Genomic DNA, 25,692 nt, shown 5'->3' on the forward strand with positions numbered 1-25,692 from the left:
CATCCAATGCCGTGGCAGGCAGGCCCTTAGCTATGGTTGCTAAGTCTCCAGGATGATCAACCTTTAAATAGAGAGTGTCATGTGATGAAACCTCCAGCTATATGTCCAAAACTGGCAACCCTATCCTTAGCTGGTTTAAACTGTCAATGCTCCATTGAAATCAATGGAGCTATGATGGTTTCCCACAGCTAGGGTTCTGCCACATACACCTTCAACATTTTGCAGATGTGAGTAGGAACTGTGGGACCTCATCATCCTGTAGGAAGCCCTCAGCAGGACCGGATCATGACTCTACACCTCAGAATTCATTTGTTCCAACGCTCACTATAGTGTGACCCTCCCGGGATGATACAATGGGACAGACTTTCTGTACAAAACTATAAGGCATGGTCTACGCTATAGTGGAAGGGCAAAATAAGACACACGACTCCAGCGATGTTAATTACATACTTTAAATCGCATTTCCATGCCATCCACAAAACGGGAGGCTGATCACTCCCATCAGCTTCCCTTACTCCTCCCAAAAGGAGTACCACCAGACACCAGCTGGAGCTGCCCTCAGCATTTGATGTATGGGTCCATATTTGATCCGCTAAATCAAAGGCCAGAAAATCGACCTCTGGAATGTCAATCTTCTGTGTAGTGTAGACATGCCCTAAAAGGTAAACAGGCCTACTCCTCTGAGTTATTTATATGCTTTGTTACAACAGAGCTGCTGTTAAAGCAGCAAAGATTAATTTCAAGTGTGTTTCTTTAAATTATGGGGAAAGTGACATTTTTGTAAGATGGGAAAATGATGTTTTCCATTTTGGGAGGATAAGCAAGGAGACAGAACAAAACTAGAGAGCTCAGATTTTTCATTTATAACAGGAAAAATCTCAAAATGGTTAAAGGGTCAATTCAGGTTATATAGCCAAAATTGCCAGTATTTTTCCAAACCACTTGAGCCTGCAAACTTAGGCTGGAGACTGTAAGAACAGTCTTTGATTAGACTTTGGCACACTAATGTCCAAAGGGATGGTCTTGTGGTTGATGTACTGGACTGGGATCCTCAAATTCTGGGATCAAAAACTGTCTATGCCACAAGCTTCCCATGTGACCGTGGGCAAGAAATTTAATCTCAGGGCCTCAGTTTCTGACTCTCTAAAATTACGCTAATTTTCCCTACCTCAATGACAGCTTATGAAGTCAAATATGTAAAGGTTGACATTCTCAGATATATATTTATTAGGACCGCATTACTGCAATAAGTAAATGGATGAATGAATAAACAGAGAGTTCTAGCCTCAATGCAGAGATCACAAACACTGGAAAACAAATAGGAAAGTGCAAACTTAATATTTCTGAATCTTCTAAAGGTTCCATTTAGTTTGATTCTAGAAATGGGCAAAAGTCCAGAATTGGATTCCTATTTGTTCCCCCCTCAATCTGGTTCACTAGCATCCAGATTTTCAATTTCAGAAGAACTCACCACACATTTAAACTACAGGACAAAATATGTGATCAGTCTTTCCATCCACACACCAGTTTTCCCTATGCCCATATTTGATTTCAACATTTAACAACAGCCTGCACTTGCCTAAAAGCCACCCACATGCTGTATTGTGACTGCATGCGTTTTTAATTTGGTGGTTTTTTTTTTTTTTTTTTTTTTTTTTTTTTGAGTTAAGCACATATACTGTGCAGCTTTCTGAGTTTTACTCCAAAAGGTCATGTGGCAGAATCCTGCAACACCTGCACAATTATTTTGATAATGAAGCCGGCCCACTGATTTTGAAATTATCAAATACTGTTGGTCTTTGTAAGAAGTGTCACTGGAAAACCATATATGATCTTCTAGAAGAAAATAAAATGTTTATGCAATACATTTATCTCCCCACATATTGCATGAACTTTGCAGCCTTCTGTATCAGACTGAGAAACTTTGTATCCTAGGTGACAAATATCAGAGGGGTAGCCCTGTTAGTCTGAATCTGCATAAACAACGAGAAGTCCTGTGACCTTGTAGACTAACAGATTTATTGGAGTATAAGCTTTTGTGGGCAAAGACCCACTTTGTCAGTTCTCATGAAGTGGATCTTTGCCCATGAAAGCTTATGCTCCCATAAATCTGTGTATAAGGTGCCACAGGACTTCTCGTTGTTTGTATTCCTAGGATCTAAACTTAGTAGCCTCTCAACACAGTACCAGAAGGAAAAGGCTCTCCAACTCGCAAAATGACAAATTATCTCAGAGGCTGCCAGCAGAGAGACTTTGCTGATGTTAAGGTAGATCTTTCCACAGTCACACTCAAGAATTACTTAAGTGTTTTGGGCATCACGAACATTAAACCTTCTATTCACTCACAAACTCTTGTACTGCATTTTTCTTTCCAAATGCCATTGCTTCTCTTCTGCATACAAAAAATGGGGGGGGGAGGGAGAGAAAGATAGAGGTGAGGTGGATGTAAGTAAAGTAGAAGAAATGGATGCTTTCAGGTCATAGAATCTATGCTTTTATTATCTGAATACATCCATAACTTCACAGTGCCATATCCTTTTCCCAGCAGCACATGTCAGCACTCTCTACCCTGTTCTCTTGAAATGTTTCTGTTCACTTTGCTGACCAGAGATAAATTATACCTAATAAACTTCCATAAAACACACATATATACAGTACTTTGGATCAATTATTTCCCTGTTAAAGGATGTTACTGTGTAATACAGCTTTAAGTTTTCAACTTTGTCATATTTTCTAAACTATGATCTCTTCGATTTACTTTCAGTTATGTGACATTCCCCTTTACTGGAGTGAAAGCATGCAATAGCTAAACAATGTGGTTTGGATTTAGTGTTCCCATGCATCATCATGAAAATGTTTGTCTCAGCAATAGTGTCATTATTGTTACTTGGAACAGCTGCTCTACCATCTCTTTAAATCGAGGAAAACAAAGAATCCCCTTACTACTTCACAAATGGGGAATTTAAAACAAGACTATCCAACAGATGTTTATGGACGTATAGCGTTCTGTACCTGGTTTTCTCCTAACACAAAGGAAGCAGCAACAACAAATAATAGTGGTTGCAAATATAAATGTAGTTTGGTTCCTTCTGTTTCACTTTTACCTCTAGGATAGAAGGTTACCAGAAGTTCAAGCCCCACACTAAAGCCTGGACTCCTGTGTGGACTGCAGCACTGGACATTAAAAGTGTCCTCCAAAGGAGAAGCCAAGCGGAAATTTCTAGTGGCTCTATAGTTCAAGGTTCAATAGCTCAGTGCACTTACTGAAAAGAGCAGAGGATATCCCTGATATCCTAGTCAGCATTCCTGGCCTAACTAAAACAAGTACTAACATCCAGTGATGTGTAGGAGATGTTCATGAGACTGTAACAGCAGCTCAGTTTGTCTGTGTGGCAACTACCAGTATTCCTATTCTCCAGGAGCCCAAACTTTCAGCCTTTATTCACAAAAGGAATCTTACCCATCATACCCATACAAGGAATCTTACCAGAGTTTTACTGAATTTTATTGTATTTATTGCCTCAGGGCCCGGCTATCCAAAAGGGCCTGGAGCTCCCAGATCATGATGCCAGTATTGCGGTAGCAGCTGAAGCCCCTGGCCCGTTACATCACTGCTGGAGCACCATGCGGGGGTGGGGCACAGAGTGCTCCAGGCGACACTAGGGCTGAACATAAGAATGGCCATACCTGGTCAGACCAATGGTCCATCTAGCCCAGTATCCTGGCTTCTGACAGTGGCCGATGCCAGGTGCTCCAGCCCCTTCCAGGGATGTGGAGCAGGGCCCTCCCCACTTGCCCAGGCCCGGCAAAACTGACAGCTACCAGTATGGCAGATGAAGCCTTAATTCAGCTTTTAGGCCCAGATTTTCAAAAGCTACTAATGTTTTGGGGGGCCTAAACATGAGATACAGGCAGTCCCCGGGTTACGTACAAGATAGGGACTGTAGGTTTGTTCTTAAGTCGAATCTGTATGTAAGTCGGAACTGGCGTCCAGATTCAGCCGCTGCTGAAACTGACCGCCAGTTCTGACTTACATACAGATTCAACTTAAGAACCCCAAGCTTCCCCAAGTCAGCTGCTGCTGAAACTGATCAGCGGCTGATTCCAGGAAGCCTGGGGCAGAGCAACTCTGCCTCGGGCTTCCTGTAGTCAGCGCTGGTCAGTTTCAGCAGCGGCTGACTTGGGGACGCCTGGGGCAGAGCAGCTGGGGTGCTGCTGGGTTGCTCCAGTAGCACCGCTCCTCGGCGCTACTGGACCAACCCAGCAGCACCCCAGCTGCTCTGCCCCAGGCATCCTGATTCAGCCACTGCTGAAACTGACCAGCAGCGGCTGAATCAGGACCTGGGGCAGAGCAGCTGGGGTGCTGCCGGGTTGGTCCAGTAGTGCCCAGAGCGGCGCTGCAGGACCAATCGGCAGCGCCCCAGCTGCTCTGCCCCAGGGTCCAAAAAAAAAGCCTGGTCTGCTGGGGGGGGGGGGCACACTAGCTGCGCCCCTCCCCACCCCCAGCAGACCAGGGACACGGGAGCAGAGCCGCAGCGGCAAAGCCTGGCAAAAGCCTCAGAAGCGTGGGAACCCGCCGCGGCTGCGGCTTCAGTCCCCAGCAGACCACAGGCACCGGGACTGAAGCCGCAGCTGCGGCGGGTTCCCACGCTTCTGAGGCTTTGCTCTGGCAAAGCCTCAGAAGCGCGGGAACCCGCCCGGTGCCCCTGGTCTGCTGGAGACCGTCTCCAGCAGACCAGGGGCACCGGAGCAGCTTACGAACGGGGCTTTCTTGCCCCGGAGCTCGCAGGTAGCAATCCACCACCTCGACCTCCGGGGCAAGAAAGCCCCGTTCGTAAGTGCGGATCCGACGTAAGTCGGATCCGCGTAAGTCGGGGACTGCCTGTACTTGAACGGAGCCTGATTTTCAGGCAATGCCAGGGAACAACTCTGGAAAAAAAACCCAGACCCCTTTAAGAAGTCTCAAGACGGGCACCCATTATTTGAAGCATTTAGAAATTATCATCAGCTACTTTTGAAATCTTGACCTCAGTTTCTACCTTTTCTCTTAGAGGAAGGATAAAAATGAACTAAAGTACCTAAGTGACAGAGGAGTCCAAGTTCCATTTTATGAAAGACTTTAGACTCACTAGTTAATTTTGAAAAATAGGACTTAGGCACCTAAATCACTCAGATACTTTTACCTGAAAGCTTTTAAGCTGAGGTTGTTTGATCTGGGAGAGGCTATTCCTCAAAGCTCAACCATTCCTGGTCCCATGGAGCATATCCAAAACTATGCTGAAATAGCGGCAACCAAAGTGAAACTGGTACATTCTTCGGCTTTCTGACAATTTCATTTAGGATCTAAAATTTTTGGCATTGTACTTTTTTATTTTTTGTCTTACATAGAATTAAGGGGCTCTGCCCCCTGCTCACTACACTTGCCAACCCCCCTCTCTCTGCCACAGCAGGATCATGGCCTCTCCTCCTACCTGTGCCGTAGCAAAAGGGGGGCTGCCACTAGCCTTTTCTGCAGCCCAATGGGGGCTGGACCAAGGGGCCTGCCCCAGGATCGGGGCCAGGGACAGGATGCTGTGGCCAGTTGGGAACTGGGCCCCAAATGGGGCCTTGTTGGTCAGGCTTAATTTTTAATAAAGTAAAATATTGTGTCCAACACAAAAAGGTTTCAACATTGTCTTTATTAATGGCAGGGGTGAGGAACCTTTTTTGGGTCAGGAGCCTCTGACCCAAAGAAAAATCAGTTGGGGACAACATAAGAGAGAAGGAAAAACAGCCCCTCCAAACCTCCACAACCTTCAATGATGTGGTCCCCAACTGAAACACCTGGCTTTCCTGGTTCTCCAGCCCTGGGGAGGGAGGAGGGGGCAGAGGGGAGGGCGGAGAACTGAGGTTCAAGGCCTCAGGTCAGATTAACTCTTCTGGGGTTTCAAGGTTAGTGGATTTTGTGGGGCCCCCCAGGCTCTGGCATGGGGTCAAAAATGAGGGGTTCAGTGTGTGGGACAGGGTTGCCAGTGAGTGGGATAGGGACGGAAGTGCAGGGTCTGGGCAGGAGCTGGGGTGCAGGAGGGACTGTGGGTGCAAGTTCAGGGTGGAAGGTAGGGGACAGGGTATCTGGCCAGTGGAGGGGGCAGGAACAGGCTGGTGGTGCAGAGGTCTCAGTGGAGGGAATGAGTGAGCGGGCTGGGGAGGCGTATGGTCTCAGCAGGGGGAGTGAGCTGGGGGTGCAGGGTCTTGGAGGGGGGAGTGAGGGGACTGGGAGTGCAGGGTCTCGGCAGGGTGGTGAGTGAGGGGGTTGAGGGTGTGGGGCAGGAGCAGGGTGGGGATAGATGTCTGACCAGAAGGGGGGAGGGGGGCAAGTGGCTTCTTCCCTGCACAGAGAGGCTCAGGGCTTTCTCTCTCCTCACCCCCTCATAGCAGGAAGCCAGAACTAGTGCTCCAACCGCACAGGGTAGGAGGGAAGGCGAGGGGCTGCAGCATCAGGTAAAAGGGACCTGGTCCACTCAGGTCAGTGCTGCTAGGCACCTCCTCACTTGCCTTGCAGAAGTGCCACTCACTGCTGCAGCCCCGCACGTGGCTGGGCAGGCAGGAGGAAGCTTGGGTCTCACTGGAGCAGCTCGGGGCTGGGCTGAGGACACGGCCACTCAGGGCTCAGCAGAGGATCGGGCAGCAGGCGGCTGGGGGGACAGGTCTCCTGACGCTGCTCCTGAGCCTGTTGTCCCAGCAGCCCATGAGCACCAAGAACAACAGCAGCGCAAGCAAGTGGCCCTGGAGCAAGTTGTGCCATTCCCAAAAAGTGTCCAGCGCAGGGAGCCTGTGGGAAGGGAGAGCCTATGGGATGGCAGAGTGATGTGATGACATCAGTCTTTCATCCCACGGGAAAGGTTTTTTTATATAGAGAGAGAGAGAAATAATCCCCATCAATCAGTGACTATCGTGAGTGGGAGGAGACAAGGTTTCCTCGGTAAAAAAAGTACACACACAAAAAGTGGGCAGGAAGCCAGAAGTTTCCGACTCAGTGCCTAACTGAAAATAAACCAACATTTTACCAGCTTCTCATTAGATACAACGTATTTTAATCACTTATTTAATCAATAAGTTACCATCAGCTTTTCCCACTATATGCCAGAGGTGCACATAGCCAGAGGGAAGGAAACCAGCTACCAGCAGCCTTCCCTCACTCTTATCCAGTGTATTCCACTTTTACTATGGTTTATTTTATAGGGTTACCTTTTTGTCAAAGAATGTGTGGCACGGTTCAGCCCAAAGAGTAATCTGTCCTGTAACAGCCAGTCGGTGTCCCCATCGTACTGCGTCATGCTTACAATGAAGCTATGCCACCTGCATCCCACAGCTTTTTGGCAGAATAGTTTTAATTTACACTTATCGCAAAAGTGAACTCAGAACCCCAGCAATCCCTACGTCTCCAGGAGGACCAGGGTTCCCCTACGGCAGCTGAGACAGAGTGAGGGCTAGAGTATCTCTCAAGTGGCTTTTGCTGAAAATGTTCTTACTGATCCCTAGCAAGAGTTTAAAGATGCCCCTCGTCTTTCCTGCAGAAGCCCCATGGGAGTGCAGCAACACTACTTCTGGCATCTCTCAAGTGTAAATCCCACCTTGGACACAGTTACTGCCAAAAGCACAGGGCAATGAAATTTGCAGCCCTCCGAACCCCCAGGGGTAACCCACTTATACAGTGCTTTTCATTTGCTGTGTTTGCTAAGCATCTTGTTTCACCTGCCCTGATAGAACATAGCTTGTTCTGTTTTGGCAAGCTGGGATCATCTGGCGCTTTTTTTAAAGCCAGACTCTGAATACTCTATATTCAGCAGCATAAATCCCCCATTCTTATTAATTCCATGCATCAAGTTCTCCAGTCACACATACCTCAATTTGAATGCTGTGTGGGTTTCCCTGGATTGCAGTGTGTACTGCATGTGGCAAAATGTCAAGATCCTTACTCTAAGGAGTCCTTTGCTTTGGAAGCTTGTGCTTCAGTTATAGCTCCTTTCTAACATACTTGCAAAAGAGACTAAAATTGATATTAGTTTCATACAGGACTTTCTCAATCATGGAAGGTAAAGACTTCAGGCTTAGGTCACCCAAGCAAAAATAAGTGTGGTGATCTCATCCGAACCCCCGGTGGATATTTGTCCATATCACAAAATCTAACACAAAATTTGGCTCTACTAAGCAAGGCTGGACATCTGAACAGGGCTGGACTAGCAGGGTGTTTGTTACAAGTCAGCACTAAGGTGCATTTGTAGACCAGTGTGAGAAAGCTTACAAATTGCCTGCCAACACTCTCTGACTCTAGTCTTTGCTTTCATAAGTGCTACAGCTCACCAGCTTTTTCTTGTTAAAGAGGCAGAATAATTCACATTTGTAATAAAATAATACCTTGCCCTCATACAGCACCTTTCATTTCCAGCATCTCACAGTGTGGGAAAGTTCAGTATAGGATTTTATAGTCACTGTGGGGCAGCCATGTCTGTTTCATGGGGAGAAATGGTGGAGAAACACCAATGGCTGAAAATTTTGAAATGGGAAATAGTTTTTAAGATTATGTGTTCCAAGTCTGGGTGCATAAAGGCAGCTAGTTCAGCACAGAGATCATGGCTGAACTGTTACTTTTCCCTCTTTCTTTCTCTTTCTGATTTATTTTTACCTATTATTACCATCACCTTTTGTGCCACAGGAAACCAATTTGATAATGTAAGAGCAACATCAACACAGGCCTGTGTGAAAACCTTGACGGGCTGTACATTTTGTAAAGAAAAACATTCAGAAAATGATTTTTGTCTATAATCACACTATCTTGGCTTGTGATCTCATCAAATCTCACAGCATACGCAAGGTCAAGCAGCTTCAATACTTGTAGGAGAGACCTCTAAATGAAATCAAAGCGACAGTGAATAGGTTCTTAAATTCAATCAGCAATACTCTTCCCTCTGAATCAGTTCTAAAGCATTTCTCACCATGATCTTACAAGACAATGTGGGTCTCTCTACACTTCAATTAAAAACTAATGTCTGGCCCATGCCAGTTGTCTTTGCTTGGGCTAAAGGACTGTTTAATTGTGGTGCACACATTCAGGCTTGGGTTGGAACCCAGAATCTAGGAACCTGCAAAGAGGGAGAGTCCCAGAGCTCAGCCTGAAAGCCCAAAAGTCAACACCAGAATTAAATAGAACCTTAGCCCGAACCCTCTGAGCCTAAGTCAGCTGCCACAGGCTAGCTAGGGGTATCTAAGTGTGGTATAGACATGCCTTGTGTTGCAGGAGGTAAGTCATAAAATCAAGTCCTAACTATCTGTGGCCATTAAGAACATAAGAATGGTCATACTTTGTCAGATCAAAGGTCCATCTCGCCCAGTATCCTGTCTTCCAACTATGGCCAATGCTAGGTGCCCCCAGAGGAAATGAACAGAACAGGTAATCATCAAAAGATCTCACCCCTGTCGTTCATTCCCAGGTTTTGACAAACAGAGACTAGGCATACCATTCCTTTGCATCCTGGCTAATAGCCATTGGTGGACCTATCCACCATGAATTTATCTAGCTCTTTTTCTGAACACTGTTAAAATCCTGGCCTTTACAGCATCCTCTGGCAAGGAGTTCCACAGGTTGACTGTGAATTGTTTGAAGAAGTACTACCTTTTGTTTGTTTTAAACCTGCTATCTATTAATTTCATTTGGTGACCTATAGTTCTTATGTTATGGGAACAAGAAAATAACTTTTCCTTATTCACTTTTTCCACCCCAGTCATGATGTTATAGCCTTCTATCCTATTCCCCCTTAGTCTCCTCTTTTCTAAGCTGAAAAGTCTCAATATTTTTAATCTCTCTTCATATGGCAGCCATTCCAAACTGTTAATCATTTTTGTTGCCCTATTCTGAACTTTTTCCATTGCCAATATATCTTTTTTGAGATGAGGCGACCCCATCAGTACACAGTATTCAAGATGTGTGAGTACCATGGTTTTATACAGTAGCAATAAGATATTCTTAGTCTTATTCTCTATTCCTTTTTTAATGATCCCTTGGCTCTTCACAAATTCAGTAGATAGATTCAGACAATGGCTATACAGTATTCCACTCAGGAGGGTGGAGGAGAGTCATAGCAATACAATGAAGTTGTCCACAACTTTCATTTCTTTGAGGCACCTTTAAGCTGGCCCGCTAAGCTTTGGCTGTGATTGACACTGGAAAGGGCAAGTTGTTAACTAGAATCCTCAGGACACCAGAATTCAGCCTATACCCTGGGCCTTCTTTGCCTGCAGGGCTCCACTGAAGAAAGTTAAATTCTAAAATGTTGGAACAACCTTCTCTACTTCTGGTTGTCTCCCCAGCCTACATGTATTATCTCGTTCTTTTTCTCAGATGAGGCTCAGATCATAGATCATTTATACTACAAATCCTACAGAAAAATAATTTCCATTCATCCACCTGTAAAATATGGTACTAATTGCTATGACTCTTCTTTTGACAGAAATAAATAATGGAAGAGTTCTTAGCAAGCTACTATTCTACAAGGGTTACCTGGGATTGGTAACTAGAAATGTTTTATAAATGTGGGTCTCTAAGATGTGCTGGTGAAGCCTCTTTGGTTCCCACATGGTTTCAACTATTATTGTTTCTATCATGGTGCAGAGAATGAAGGCATGTGTGTGAAGGTAAAATACTCATCCACAGCCTACAACTTTCACTGCAAGGTAACATGATGAGTTAAAGGAAACAGTGAGACTGTAAATGAACATTTGACTGGAGCAGTTGTTAGCACGAGCTCTCATTTTATAGCAGTGGACAGCTGGGAAATAAATGAATGCGTTAGTTTATGTTATGCAACATCTTCCAACCCGCTCAGACTGCAGCTTGTCAACCATCGGATTTGTTTCAATGGTCCATCGTTTATTAATAACATTAATGAGAGCAATAGCACAAGGGAACCAGCAACGACACCTAAACTTTATTAGACTATATAAAGCCATGAGATAAACGCAAAAATGATCAAATAGAAGCAGCTAAGCAACAGACCTCTAAAAACAAAATTGTAAGATCTGTAGGACAGGGACTATCTTTGGATTATGTTTGTATAGTACATACATGCAGCACCTGGGAGCCCCCAATCAGAGCCTCACTTTGCTAGATACTACACAAATTTAACCCAAATCACACTAAAAACCAGGTTTAAAATCAAGTGCTCTTCTCTTTAGGGACTAAGGCTTTAATAACTGGAACACTCAAAATACGTGGGCAGCCTGATCCTGCTGAAAGCTCATCATTCTCAAGTTGCTAGCACTAAAATGTTAAAGAGGACCTTATGTACATGCAGAGTTACTTCCAATTGCCCTCAGGAAAAACACATGAATGGTTAGGGTGTGGGAAGGACAGTTTCTGGGCAGCCACAGAAAAAGATGTTGTTTAAATGTTACCAGCCGCCCGCCCCCCGTCATTGAACTCATACACACTTTCTGATGTTAGTTCATCAAGGTAGGGCTGGAGGTGGTAATGTGATCCTTTCCAAAAAGAGTTAACGATATGCCTCAAGCTGAGCATTCATTTTGGGATAGTAATTTGGCTAGCAGGTTTTGTGCAAGAATGTACAGCAGTCATCAGCACGGCCTATTAGGAACTGAGGCAATGCTTCTTGGCTAGACCCTTCCAACAGAATGGAGAGATTATGATACACATCTCCTAAGTGGCCTTTCTAAACCTCTCATGTGTCAGTCTGAAGAGGATTTTAGTTGTAACTTGCAGAGGCTAGGTCAACACTACAAACTGATATCGAATAGCCGTATAACATCATCACCCAAGGGTGTGAAAAAGCCACACCCTGAGAGACACAGTTATACACTGTAACCTCTGTACTCTGGCTATCCCTAATTCAGGAATACCTGTGGTACAGATTCTAGCAAGTGGCAGCAGAAACAGCTCTGCACCCTGCCACTACCCCTTCCCCCTAGCTGGGGGAATGGCAGTGCTGTTACATGCCCTGCTGTAGGTTTTTCCCCACCACTCCTACAGCGGCATGTAACAGCGCTGGTGCCTGGGAACGGTGGGGCTGGTGCCTGGGAACGGTGGGGGCCAGGTAAGTGTAGGTAAGTGTCCTACACCCAGCCCCCTGACTGCATCCCTGGCCTGGCAGAATCTTTAAACCAGCAAACCTTGTTTCCCAGGGTTGCCAGATTAAAGAGGTTCAAATGTACTGAACTGACCTAAGGGTAGATTAACTAGGCCAATGGAAGAATCTCTCTTGTAGGCTCAGTTGCATCTTCACTAATGCATATACAGTGTAACCTTAGCACCAGTGCAGCTGTGCCAAGGTAGCCCTGTATAGTCCAAGGGGTAATTCAATCAGACAATAAATATAATCTTGACGTGACCTGATGATTCATAAAGATCCTTGAATATTTCTTCTAAGAATAAGTCCTAGCCAAATTTCAGTTGAAGAGCCTTTGCCTTCATTCTGCTTGTTCAGTTGGATACAGTATTTGTATCCTCATATTGTTATTAAACTGCTTCTGGCTTCCACCCCAATGGTGATAGAATTCCAGAAGAAGATGAAAGGCCTTGTTTTTAAGTAAAGTTTGTGAGGACTCAAGAGTTTTAGGAACTTATGCAACAAAAGATTTTATGTAGCGATGGAAGACACTATAAAATGAAACTGAGCAGCTGCATATTTATGCTATTGTGATTACATGGATTAATATTGTATTGCATTGGATATGTGAATTCCTGTTTACCCTCATTTTTGTGCATTATTTTCCCTCTCCCCTCACTCCGCCCCATAATAAGTATGGTTCTGATTAAGCAGCAATTTCTGCCATTCCTGACCCACCCATTCCCAAGAATGGAGATCGACCTTAAGGTCCATTCCTGCAGGGCTAGAGTCAAACTTGTGTTTTTACGAAATGGAGTTTCAGCAATAGTTTCTTTATCAGGAGATTTTCTTCGCCCTTTAATAGTCCTCACTATGACAGAGTTATCTGTTGTTTGTGCTTCTCACTTTGTTGTTTTATCTTGACTATGATATGTTTTATCTTAATAGTGTTTAATTCCAGTAAAACACATATTAAAAAAGGAAGATGATTGTGATTACTCAGAAGGTTACTTTTCTTTTGACTTGTCTTATTTTTATGGTTAGTTTGATCTCCTAATTCCTTCAGCATTATAATTCTTGTGTCCCTCAAGGGGTAATTCTCCATTTCCAGTGGACCCACACATACCACATAGGAGAACCTCTTTGGAACACTCTAAGCAATATCTGATATAACATACATCAGCATCCCAAATCTGCTTCAATCAAAGGGAGATTTTCTGTTGACTTCAATGAAAGCAGGACCAAGCCCTGTATTTACACTATATAATCTTAATAAGCACAGAGTGTGAAACATTCCTTTCATAACCTGAAAGATGGCCAGACAGGCCACACTACGTCAAGAAATAGCATTATAATGTTTTACCTTGTAATAGTTCCTAGGAACACCTCTGATTGGTCTGGCTTGGGTTTATAAACCACTGGGAATCCACCATGGCTGGTGCTAACAAGAAGCTGAGCCAGTGAAGCAATGTTTTCCCTTAAGTGGAGGAATCTTACGTAAGGCTCCATGACATCTCTGGCAAAAAACAATTCCAGGTTTAACCTGAAAGACACAAAACAGACATCCAAAGGAATATTTAGTAAACAGGAAATGAGGCATACTGTACCATGTTAGCATCTGACGAGTTTATAATGTGTTAGTAAATTACTTCAAGCTGGAAATCAATCTGTTTTATTTGCAAATATAAAAAAGTAATTACCCAATAAAATTGCTTATTGAGCTTTGCCTCTCTGTGTGTCAAGATATATGATAAATTCAACCATATGCATGGCAGGATGTTGTAAAAGCTATTCATCAACTTCCGTGACTTTTCTCACTTTAAAAAAAAATCTTAATCTGAACTAAATTCCTCTGGAAATTTGTCTTAGATTAGAGAGTTTGAAGTAAAATACTTTGGAAAAATTCAAGCTTCGACTCAACTTTGTTGTAGTTTTCATAGTAGAGGTGGAGACTGGGAATGAGCTTTTGAAGACTGCTGACAAACCAAATATAAGAAATTTTTTAAGTCACTTATAATATCTTTAAGGTCCTTGGCAAACTTCATGGGTTGTAGCTCTGCTGTATATTAATTACAAATTATATAGATATTCCTCGGGGGAAGGGGTATTTGAGGGGCAGGTTGTTTTTATTATGGAAAATGACGTAAAATAAAGATATTGTCTGTAAAATTCTAAAATAACCTCTAATGACATATACTGGAATTACCTCAGTTTATACTATCTGTAGACCTGGCCCATGTTGTTTTATTATTTTATTATCATTCTTTTTAGATAATCTATTCATTGTTAAACATGCCTATGTGATAACCATGGAGATCAAAATCCTTTAACATCAGGATAAACCTATCTACATTCTGACTTACACATGTACATTTCAACCTTGTCCTGAAAATTCCACATTGAGGGGTACAAGAAGAATCCAATATCTCTATTCTTTATGTTGCTGCCCTCCCTACTGAGAGTACCAAATAATGCCAGCTGTAGTGCTAGTTTTGTGATGTGTTACCAGATAAACTCATTTCCCATGTGGCATTTAGAAACTATGAAATAACAAAGAGTTTCGACCATTACTAATCTGAACTGGATTTTTTTAAATAGTCACATGCAGGAGCAAAGTGCTGTATTCCCTTTGCAAGCCCCCTTGACCTATGCAGTATTCTATTCTTACTGAAGCCCCACAGGCTTCAGGCAATAACAGACATAATGCACAGTCCTCAGTTGTTATGGCCAAATACAAATCAAGTGGCCACATTCTTACATGGCCAGGCAGCAGGACTGCATGCAGAATTTAATGTTATTCAGTGCAAATAAGGCTGGTAGAACCAAGTCAGATTCTGCTACTCTCATTCTCATTGAATTACACAAATTATTTCAACCATGACCTAAGGAAATAAGTAAAGGTGATACTATCCATGAGATGGCTGGCAAAAGTGCTGTTGGGTAAATCTCTTATACTTGGGTTACTTAAAAATATATCACTGTTTCTCCAACATTTAAATAGAATACAAAAAATATACTCAAAAGCCTACACATCTGCATTGCAAGCTATGTCTGCATAGAGCGTTAGTCACACTATTTCAAAATGCGCTGCACATCGTGCACTAGATTTGAATGCACACATCTGATTAACTATTTCCTGCATTACGAGATGTACATGAAAGACGTATATAATTTGTAAATACAAAACATGTGGAAAGCAATGTTAACTGATTACAATGGAACAACAGCAGCTTCTACAAGTTATTTTTATTGGTGAAAAATTGTTTCTTCACTGCCAGAGAGTATCTGGGGTTTGCTGTCCCCTCAGCCCTCAAAATTGCTATTTAGCATGCAAGATGGGTGTTTCAAATTATTGTAATAGCCAATGAAACACCCTTAAGAGTTCTCAAATAAGTCATTAGTGTAGCAGAAACAGCTGGCTTGTTATATGGTTAACTGTTCTTGACTGCCAGGGCTCAGGAAGAGTCTGTTACAGCTATTGTAACTGCAGAGCCTGAATTATCACAAGTTAGCTTTTACAGCTGTGAGACAACTCACTACAAGGAAAAAATGTCATCCCTTGGTGCTGACTTTCTGTTCAACATCAGCAGCCATTTTTTTCTTTTTTTACTTGTCCATTATTCTGAGACAGAACACTGCTTTAAGGAAAAGCATGCAGCAGTATTGTTTATAAAACAGTTACATGGCAATGGGATATTTAAACATAATTAGCCAAATTCAGCCCTTTCCAATCTGGTGCTGTTTAGGAAGACATCAAGCCAAAGTGGAGTTATATCCATTATGCAACATGTCCCTTGGCTTCACCAACCAAGCTGCATTCTAAGCAACATTTAACTTGTCTCTTTCAAAGTCCCTTTAAAGAGTTCAAACGTGAAAAGTCAGATACTTAACTATGGATCTAAATCCTATGAGTAGTGAGTAAGGGAGGGATGCAGAACTGGATTTCATAGTGGTATTACCTAAATACCACTGTTACATCACTAAAACAGAGAAGGCACAGGTCTTCATTTATTAAGACACACGCAAACATTTTTTTCCAGTTGGATCACTAAAGATAATACCATACCACAATGCTGGGGTCTTTCAAATGACACCAAAGTTTCAGATTCTTTTGTCATCTGAATACAGATATCTTGCATAGCTCCCCTAAATAGTAATAAGAACTGTGTGCACAATTCTTGAAGCAATGCAGAACAAAACATACTTGCCCGTTAATCAACAGGAATTCATCAAGACACATTTATTTGATAAGAAACAAATATTCCAAAAGCTTGGTTGCCTTGAAATTGTTAATGAAAATATAGGTGCTAGTCCTGTTAGTCTCTAATTCAATGGAAATTTTGTATTGAAGTACTGTAAATTGCAAAGGATTTAATCATAATATGGAGGTCTCCTTTGGAAACAACTCTCTTAATTAAAGAGAACAACATTTTGCCTCTTCAAATATAGTTTTCTCTTAATTTTGAGCAATTTTTAAATGACTAAAGGATTTAAAGTTATTTTTGGAAAATCCAAGTCAGGTCATTTTCTAAGGACTGAGTTGCATGAGAACACAGGCTGTTCTGCTTGTTCAGATTTATTTGCCTTCCTCTTTTTAGTAGTGACTCTAATACCTCACTTTATGTGGTGAGAATGTTTACCTATTGACTAGCTACAGGCCATCTTGCTTAGAAGAGCACTGGATTTTATTTGGGCTTCTTGTAAACCATTGTTTTATTATCCTGCCTGATTATTGGCTCTTATATAAATAGTTCTCAAGAGTTTGTTGTTGGGGTTTGCTTTATGTTTGTGATGGTCGCCAAGAGCATTTACTCAGAACAATTCAATGTCCTAATAATTGAAAGTTCATAGTGATTAACATAAAGGGACATTGTCTGGGTGGAAATTATAAAAAATAATTACCTGGTTATTAGCACCATTGTTCATCAGCTGTTCAATTGTTTAATTTATGTTCACCATTTATGCTTTAAATATACACTTAGTTTGGACAGTGAAACTAGATGGATTTGTTTCATTACTTTCATTCGAGTACAGCACTCACTCTTGCTATTACTGGGCCTTCAGTATTCCCGCTAATCTTTTCCATTCATTTGTGGATTTTTTCCATCCATGTGCAGAATAGATTTTGTTATGTGCACTGAAGCATGTGTGAATGTGCACCACCACACCAATGCTGCTCTGCTAATCAGCTGGAAGGCATTGGAATCTCCCCTGAGTGGCCACACAAGCACACAGCTTACAGGGAACACTGCCTCTGGCTCTATCAAAGCCGGATTAAGACATGCTGAGATTCTAAGGTATGTCAAGTTTAAGAGGCTCCATAGCATTACCAAAAAATGCGTATTATTCTAACAGACAGGACAATGAAATACAAATAATAAAGTCTTATATTTGCATATAAACTGGTATGTAGGCAAGGATGCAACTAAAAACTAGTAATTATTTTGCATTTAGAAGCCCTTCAATCTGAGGCCCTAAACTGTAGCTTACTTAGCTTCTGCATAAATCTGGCACTGCCTCTACTGCAGGGCTATTCAACATGCAGCACATGGACGGCATGCGGCCTGCAGCCTGTTTGTTTGTGGCCCACAGTGAGGTTTGGGTTAGACAGGGCTCAATACAGGGCCCACGGGTGGGAGCCAAAACAAAAAGTAGTCAATATAATGGTCTTCTGTTGATATGCGTTTTAGTAGTTAAATTCCTGGACTGTCACTGCCCATTAAAAGTGCTGTCATATGAGTGGAAATCGGGTAAATATTGCATTTTATTAATATCAGCAGAACTGACTTAAAGGGGCCTGTGTATTGTGTAGCCTCGCCTTAATCTTTGTATTCATGCCCACAAGTGTGAAAGAAACTATTTGCATATATTTGCATGCAGCTGCAACCACACTTAAGTTGTGGCCCTCAGCATATGCTGTGCATATCATTGTGGCCCCTGGGGCTTCCAAAGTTGAGTAGCCCTGGTCTACTGCATTAACCTTCACTTTCTGGTCTCAACCAACCATAAAGGAATCCACTTGGGTTCACAGCATTGCAAGGCGCTGTTTACATTTTAAATCCATTTTCTTTTCTTTTTTTTTAACTTCATAAAAAGGTTTCAATGAATATTAGCTATGCGTTAGACCCTTTTCATTTACACACATTTTTAACTTATAGCAAACACTCATTTATAAAAGTCCAGCAACAATAGTGTCCTAATTATGAACCTTGCATTCCAAAACTGAGCGAGTCATATTTTGGAGTCAGGATAATAATATCTACATAATATGTGCTTCCCTGCAAGCCCAATACTGTATCACTAAAGGCAATGAGAATTTTGACATTGATTTCACAGGGAGAATTTGAATCTTTAAATATGCATGTGGTGCTCCCATTGATGTCAATGTATGCAAGTCAAGAATAGTATAAGGACTTGTATAGGCTAGAAAGTCACAGTCATTTTACTATATTTAATTTAAAACTGATCTATTCAAACACCTAAGATACAGGTATTTACATTTATTTAAAATTAAGCAAATGATGCTAAACCAATAAAACAAGATTTAAACCTGGGGTGTGGAAACTAAGGCCCAGGGGACAGTCACGGACCACAGCTTGCCTGGATCTGGCCCCTGGAGCCAGGGCTCCTCCCTCCCCAGCACTGTCACTCCAGTCCCCACTGCCCCCTGCCCCAACTGATTTTTCTGTGAGTCAGTGGCCCCCGGCCCATAAAAGGTTCCCCACCCGATTTAAACCTATTGAAGTGTGTCTACAGAAAGGGTATATACTGTTTGAATTAGATCTATTTAAAATCAATTTTAGCTAAACTGTATAATATGGATATGACCTCAGACTCTCTGCATCCATTGGTTTGCTGAGTACTAACTCAGGCCTGTTCTACACTACATTGGGAAGTTGAAGTAAGATACGCAATTCCAGCTACATAAATTGTATAGCTGGAGTTGACATATCTTAAATCCCCATCCACACAGCAGGAGTTTGACGGAAGTAAATGTTCCCTTCGGCTTCCCTTACTCCTCATGAAGAGTAGGAGTACCAGCACCAATGGGAGTGCCCTTTGAGTTCTAGGGGATCTATACTATAAACCCTGGAAAATCGATCACCACAGCTTCAATCTTCTGTGGAGTATAGACATGCTCTTATTGTGCCTTCTAGTTAAATCAGGAGGCAAAGGTTTGGCAGAAACTTCAAGCTTGGTTCAATACAGCTACAAGTATATTGAGCTCAAACCGGCAAGCTTCCCAGCAGTCTCTGGTCCTGGCTTCCTCCAGCTGTTCAAATGAGAGGAGATTTGGCTGTTCAGCTAGAAGTCATTTAGATAGTACAGTACTTAGTTTGAAATGTGTTGTTTAGGTTAGCGGAATGTCTCTGTCACTTATTTCCCAGAGAGGATTTAAAAGCTCTGTTTAGCAACTACTGTATGCTGATGACAAATGGATTTCCACATGTTCTCAGATGTCTGTTGGGAAACAGGACCCCTCCACAATGTGGGAACATGCAGAACACAAAACGGGAATGGATCAGAATGCTAAGATTTAGTCTCAGAGGTTACAGAGGTCATGGAATCTGTGACTTCCAGAAACCTCCATGACATTTTCTGCTTCAGCGCTAGGGCAGGATGGCTTGAAGTGTCATTTGGCAGGCACCCAACTCCTCTCAGCTGTCAGGCAACAGGAGACCTCACAGCTCCCAGCCATCATAGGTAGCAGGGAGACCTTGTAGCACTGAACCAATGTGAGCAGCAGGGAGTCCCTCTGCAGCTGGCAGCCACCACCCTCAGCTGCCAAATATGACAACGGGGGAGAGAGAGAGGACCTGCAGTTCCCAGCCACTGCAGGCAGTGTGTGAGCAGACCCCACAGCTCCCAGTTGGCCATGGCAGGGGAGACCCTGCACTCTTAGCCACCAGGGACACTGTGGGGGGACATTAGCAGCTGCTGAACCCTCCTAATTTCCCATTTTATCATAGGTTTTCAGTCAGGGACAGATGACAGACATCCATGAATTTTTAGTTATTGACCTTGACTTGTCTGTGAATGGCGCAACTCTGCGAATAGTCTCAAGGAATAGTCTTTGCCCTTTCTACTCCACCAATAATGCCAGCCAAAGAACACCTATTTATCTGGTTCCCCAACAACCTTTGTGTTCTCTTCCATGATGCCATTTACATATGGAAAGCCCTACCCCAATCAAGTTCACAAAAGCCACTATCCTCTCTTGCTTCAGATCCTGTCACAAGATCATCTACTGCAATGTCTCTGGGAAATTAGCCAAAGATACAGTTAAAGATAGCTGATACTGAAAAAAAATAGACAATAGAATGATTGTATGTCGTACGCTTTCCCTTCTCGCTCAGTTGTGCTGATTCTTGTCTTAGATTGGAAACTCTTCTGTGCAGGTGTTGGGTCTTATGTGCAGTAGAGTGCCTAGAACAGTGGTTCTCAAAGTGCGGTCTGTGGTTCTCAAAGCACAGTCCCACCCCCCACTCCATGTAGCAGGGAGCCCATGCTGCTGCTGGAGCCTCACGGTTGACAGCCCCCAGATCAATGTGATGCTGAGCAGCCTGCCGGAACTCACAAGGTTCGAGCCGCAGCGCAGGCTCCCTGCTGCAGGGGGAAGGCTGAGCTCCTCCCTCCCCCACCTGGCTGGGGGAACAGAAGCGCAGTGACACGCTGTCCAGAAGCTTTCCCTGCTGCTCCCACTGACAAGCCAATGATAGCAGCAGAGGGGCAGTGCTTGGGAGCAATGGGGGTGCAAAGCCAGGTAAACACTCCTCCTCATGCCCAGACAACCCCCCTCACTCCCTATCTCTCCACAAAGACCCCGCACCCACGGCTTGCTCCTACACCCTCCCTTGCTCTGCACCCTCCCCCCAGCCAGACTCCCTACTTCCAGCCTACTTCATCACCCTACCTTCCACCCTAACCTTTCACTCTCATCCCTCCTATACCCCACTTCTTGTCCAGATCTTGCACCCTCATCCCTATCCTATTTGCTGGCAGCCCTGTCCCACATACTGAACTCCTTATTTTTGTCTCCACCACAGAACTGAAGGGAGTCCACAAATTCCACTAACTCTGGAACCCAAAAAAAGTAAATCTGACCTATGGGAATCCCTGAACCTCAGTTCTCCCTGTCCCTTCCCCTCGCCCAGTGGGGCTGGAGCACCAGTGGAGTCATAATAATACCTGACCCTACACTTTCCCCAGTTTTGTTTGTATGGTTTAGGAAAACTAAATTCCAGAGCTGGAGCTCATCACTCTTACTGGCATAATTCAAAACAGGAAAAAATACTCAACACAAACCTGTTATAAAAATGGACTTGAAACCCATTCATTCCAATTGAATTGCCCCAATGAAGTATTTGTCCTATTTTAATGTATTATTTAGGGAACATTTACAGCATACATAGAGTTGCATGAAAAGTAAAAGGAGACATTGACTACCCCCTGTGGATCTTACCATCTAAGGATCTGACCCTGAGAAGCTCTGAGTACCTATAGCATTATCTAGGAACAAGCTTCATATTTAAAATGACTTGAAAGATCATGATGATATATCAGAGAGATTCTCCATTTTGCAATAATATATATCATTGTGACCACCATTCCAGATCTCTAGCAAGACTGATTTTTAGAAAGTCAGACTTTTTCTATTATGGCAAAAATAAACTGTGTGTGTGTGTGCGCACTCGTACACGCACATGCGTGCATGTACAAATTGAATTGTGCCATAATAGAAAAAGTCTGTCTTTTAGAAATCAGCCTTGTTAGAAATCTAGAATAGTCAACATAAATAAAATAATATATATAATTGCAAAATTGAGAATGACAGCAGGATAGACATATATATCAGATCAGATCTCATACAAAGAAAAATGCAAAATAGTCTTGCCTGTGGTTACCTGACAGTTTGAAAAACACTTTTAAAAAAATGGGTACAGGCAGTCCCCGAGTTACGTGGATCCAACTTACATCGGATCCCTACTTATGAATGGGGCTTTTCTCGCCGCAGAGGACGCGGGTGGCGGGACTGCCCAGACGCGCCGCAGTCCCGCCGCCCGCGACCTCCGCAGCGAGAAAAGCTGCTCCGCGTCTCCCTGGTCTGCTGGGGGGACTCCCCCAGCAGACCAGGGAGACACGAAGCAAAGACGTGGAGGATGCAGGTGGCAGGACCGCGGCGCCTCTCGGTGGTCCCCCTGCCCGCGTCTCCCTGGTCTGCGGGGGGGGCCGCTGGGAGGGCTGTGGGGACCTGCTGGGGGCGCAGCTAGCGCGCCCCCCACCCCACCCAGCAGACCAGGCTTTTCTCGACGCTGGTCAGTTTCAGCAGCGGCTGAATCAGGACGCCTGGGATAAAGCAGCTGGGGAGCTGCCGGGTTGGTCCCACAGCGCCAAGGGTCGACGCTACCAGACCAACCCAGCAGCACTCCCTCTGCTCTGCCCCAGGCGTGTCCAATTCAGCCGCTGCTGCTCAGTTTCAACAGCGGCTGAATCTGGACGCCTGGGACAGAGCAGTTGGGGTGCTGCCGGGTTGGTCCCCTCAGCGCCACACCTCGGCGCTGCGGGGACCAACCTGGCAGCACCCCAGATGCTCTACCCTAGGTGTCCCCAAGTCAGCTGCTGCTGAAACTGATCAGTGGCTGATTCCAGGAAGCCCGGGGCAAAGCAGCTCTACCTCGGGCTTCCTGTAGTCAGCCGCTGGTCAGTTTCAGCAGCAGCTGAATCGGGGGCACCTGGGGTACAATATGTACCAGTTCCAACTTACATACAAATTCAACTTAAGAACAAACCTACAGTCCCTATTTTGTACGTAACCCGGGGACTGCCTGTATTCAGGTGAATACACAGTAGTAAGACGGCATCTGGCAATAATTTCAGCATCTCAATCATGTTCACAAAAAACAACATTTCTCACTCAGTTACATTCTGATTTTTTATGAATGGTTCTTGAGAATTCAGAAACATACGTAACCTGGAGGATTGTTCACAGGTAAGTGGGCTGACCACAACGCCTCTCTCAATTAATATAACTTATAAATGGAAACTGGCTGTTCTTTAGTAAGTAGCTATTATTATGCTTTAGATACTACGTATGGCTATGTACAATAGCTTTCCAGGTAATGAATGTTACTAAAATCTTCAGCTCTTCGGATTAGCAAAGTTGAAAGGGGAAGAGAGCGGTCAAAGGTGACTTTATGCCACTTTTACATACCCCCTAGAATGGGACCATTGGAGGTCCCAGAGTAACTTACAACACAGTAACCTATCTCCCACCTTCTTCCTAGCCAGCTGTATGCCAGCTAGGGTTTTCCCCCACACCAGGGAACTCCCAGCTCTTCCATTAGGGAAGCTCTATCCCCTCCCCCCTGCCACCCCACCCCATTCTACTCCCTTCACAGGGACCAGGATCTGCCCTGAATTCTCTGTAACAGCTGGACCATGTACCCTCTGATGTGCAAACATTTCTTTCCCATCTCCCTTTTGTTTTGCTATAACGCCCATCAGGATATAAGCACTGACCATGCATAAAATGCATTTGCTTTGAACAGAGGTTTAATGAGATGTGCTGTGTATGTCTTGGAAAGCTGTCTTTGAATTAACAGTTGCATCAGCAAAATGAGTAAGGAATCTTTTAGTTCAATTGTTACCAAAAACCTCAATGCTGATCACCCCCAAAGCCTAAGGATTTTCAAAATCCAAAACCACATCTGAAATTCACTAATTGCCCCTATCTTTATAATGAGCCAAACCAAGACCTTGGATACAAAACAATCCTTCAAACTTTGGTTAGTTTGATATCTGAATCCGAAGCCTGCAGCATGAGCTCAGGGAAAAGTAGACAGGGAAGGAAAATCTCGTCCTTATTCCATGGATCTTTAATATAAGACTGCTTCTGATACACTTTTAAAAAAGGAACATATAATGAGCCCACTATAACATATTCTGCAGCCAGAATTCTTGGCTCCCAAAAATATCTGTATATGGTATGTAATACAGAAACACTCAGGAGACTATATAAGAACTTTGACAAGGCTAATATTAAGCTAGAACAAAACAGAACTACTGGCACCAGATCCACTCAGCTCTTAAGTAAACTGGTCCCATTAAAAAGTAGCCTCTAAGATACTTTCTCTCTGAAGTGTATAGTAGCTTATAAAAAGCAGGAAGAGTTGCCAAGTTGTAGAAGTGTTCAAGTACTCTTTACCCTCATTAAAGAGCATTCCCTGGCAGCTAGCAGCTTTGAGTGCTCCAATGAACTAGATTTTATAAGGAGGGTGTTTATAGTGGTGTACAGTCTAGCTGGAAGTGATGGTGCTCTGTAGCAGCCATGAATTAGATACAGCTGTATTGGGAGCCTTATCATCCAGAGCACAGAATGTTACAGGCTGTAAGATCAATGAGGTTCAGAAATGTAAGTACTTGCAAAACAAAATGAGTTTCTCTGTTCCATAGCAAGAAAGGCAACAAAAGAGTTGGGCCTAACCATTTGCCTGTTTCTCAATGGATAGTTCGCTGGTTTCTGTTTAATGTATCTTCTAGCTGGGGATTGATTATTCAGCCTTGAGAGGAAGCTGGGATTAGACGACAAGAGATGGATCACTCAATACATTGCAGTGTTCTGTTTACGTCTTTGAAGCATCTGGCATCAGTCATTGTTGAAAGACAGGATCCTGGGCTGGTTAGATGTTTGGTCTCACTGAGTGTGGCCATTCTTATGTTCTTAAAGGACAAGGTGAGCTAATATAATAGATACTTTCCCTCTATAATGTACTGGGAAAGGGGAGACCCAAGCTAGACCTCTTTAGCGATGAGTGCTGAAAGCCAAACATTTAGGATCCTCTTTCCAACCCATTACTAGTTAAGAAGTTATTATAACATCAGAACACACGAACAGCCATACTAGGTCAGATCAAAGGTCCATCTAGCCCAGTATCCTATCTTCTGAAAGAAACCAATGCCAGCAATCATCAAGAGAGCTATCCCCAGTTGTCCACTCCCAGCATCTGGCAAACAGAGGCTAAGGACACTCAGGGCAGGTTGTTACATCCTTGACCTCTGTGGCTAATGGCCATTGATGGACCTGTCCTCTATGAAATTATCTAATTCTTTTTTAATCCTGTTCTGTTTTGGCCTTTACAGTCTGAGGGTTTGTCTACACAGCATACTTTTTCCATTTCTAATATATTTTTTTGAGATGAGTTGACCAGATCTTCATGCAGATAGTCCAAATTCTTTCTGGTTTTATTTGAAGGAGCCCAGTGGAATTTTTATGGCTTTTGAGAAAACAATTCCAGGAGTGTTGTGAGCAAGACATGAGAAGTTATTCTTCCGCTCTACTCCAATTGGGGCCTAATTAGCGCAGAGAATTGTGTCCAGTTCTGGGCACCACATCATTTCAAGAAAGATGTGGAGAAATTGGAGAGGGTCCAGAAAAGAGCAACAAGAATGATTAAAGGTCTAGAGAACATGACCTATGTAAAAAGACTGAAAGAACTGGGCTTGTTTAGTTTGGAAAAGAGAAGATTGAGGGGGGACATGATAGCAGTTTTCAGGTATCTAAAAAGGTGTCACAAGGAGGAGGGAGAAAACTTGT

The 25,692-nt window shown here is 43.5% G+C and overlaps 1 protein-coding gene across 1 annotated transcript in view; it reads right to left on the minus strand.

The window, feature by feature from the left end:
- LOC102462787 (chloride channel protein C-like) overlaps nt 1–25,692 on the minus strand; it is a 103,906-nt gene that overhangs the window by 14,042 nt on the left and 64,172 nt on the right. Inside the window, exon 13 of the mRNA XM_089776262.1 lies at nt 13,462–13,641. Coding sequence (XP_089632388.1) covers nt 13,462–13,641 — 180 coding nt within the window. The remainder of the gene's footprint in view (nt 1–13,461; nt 13,642–25,692) is intronic.

This window comes from Pelodiscus sinensis, chromosome 2 (assembly GCF_052426305.1).
Source record: "Pelodiscus sinensis isolate ZL-2025 chromosome 2, ASM5242630v1, whole genome shotgun sequence".
NCBI lineage: Eukaryota > Metazoa > Chordata > Testudines > Trionychidae > Pelodiscus > Pelodiscus sinensis.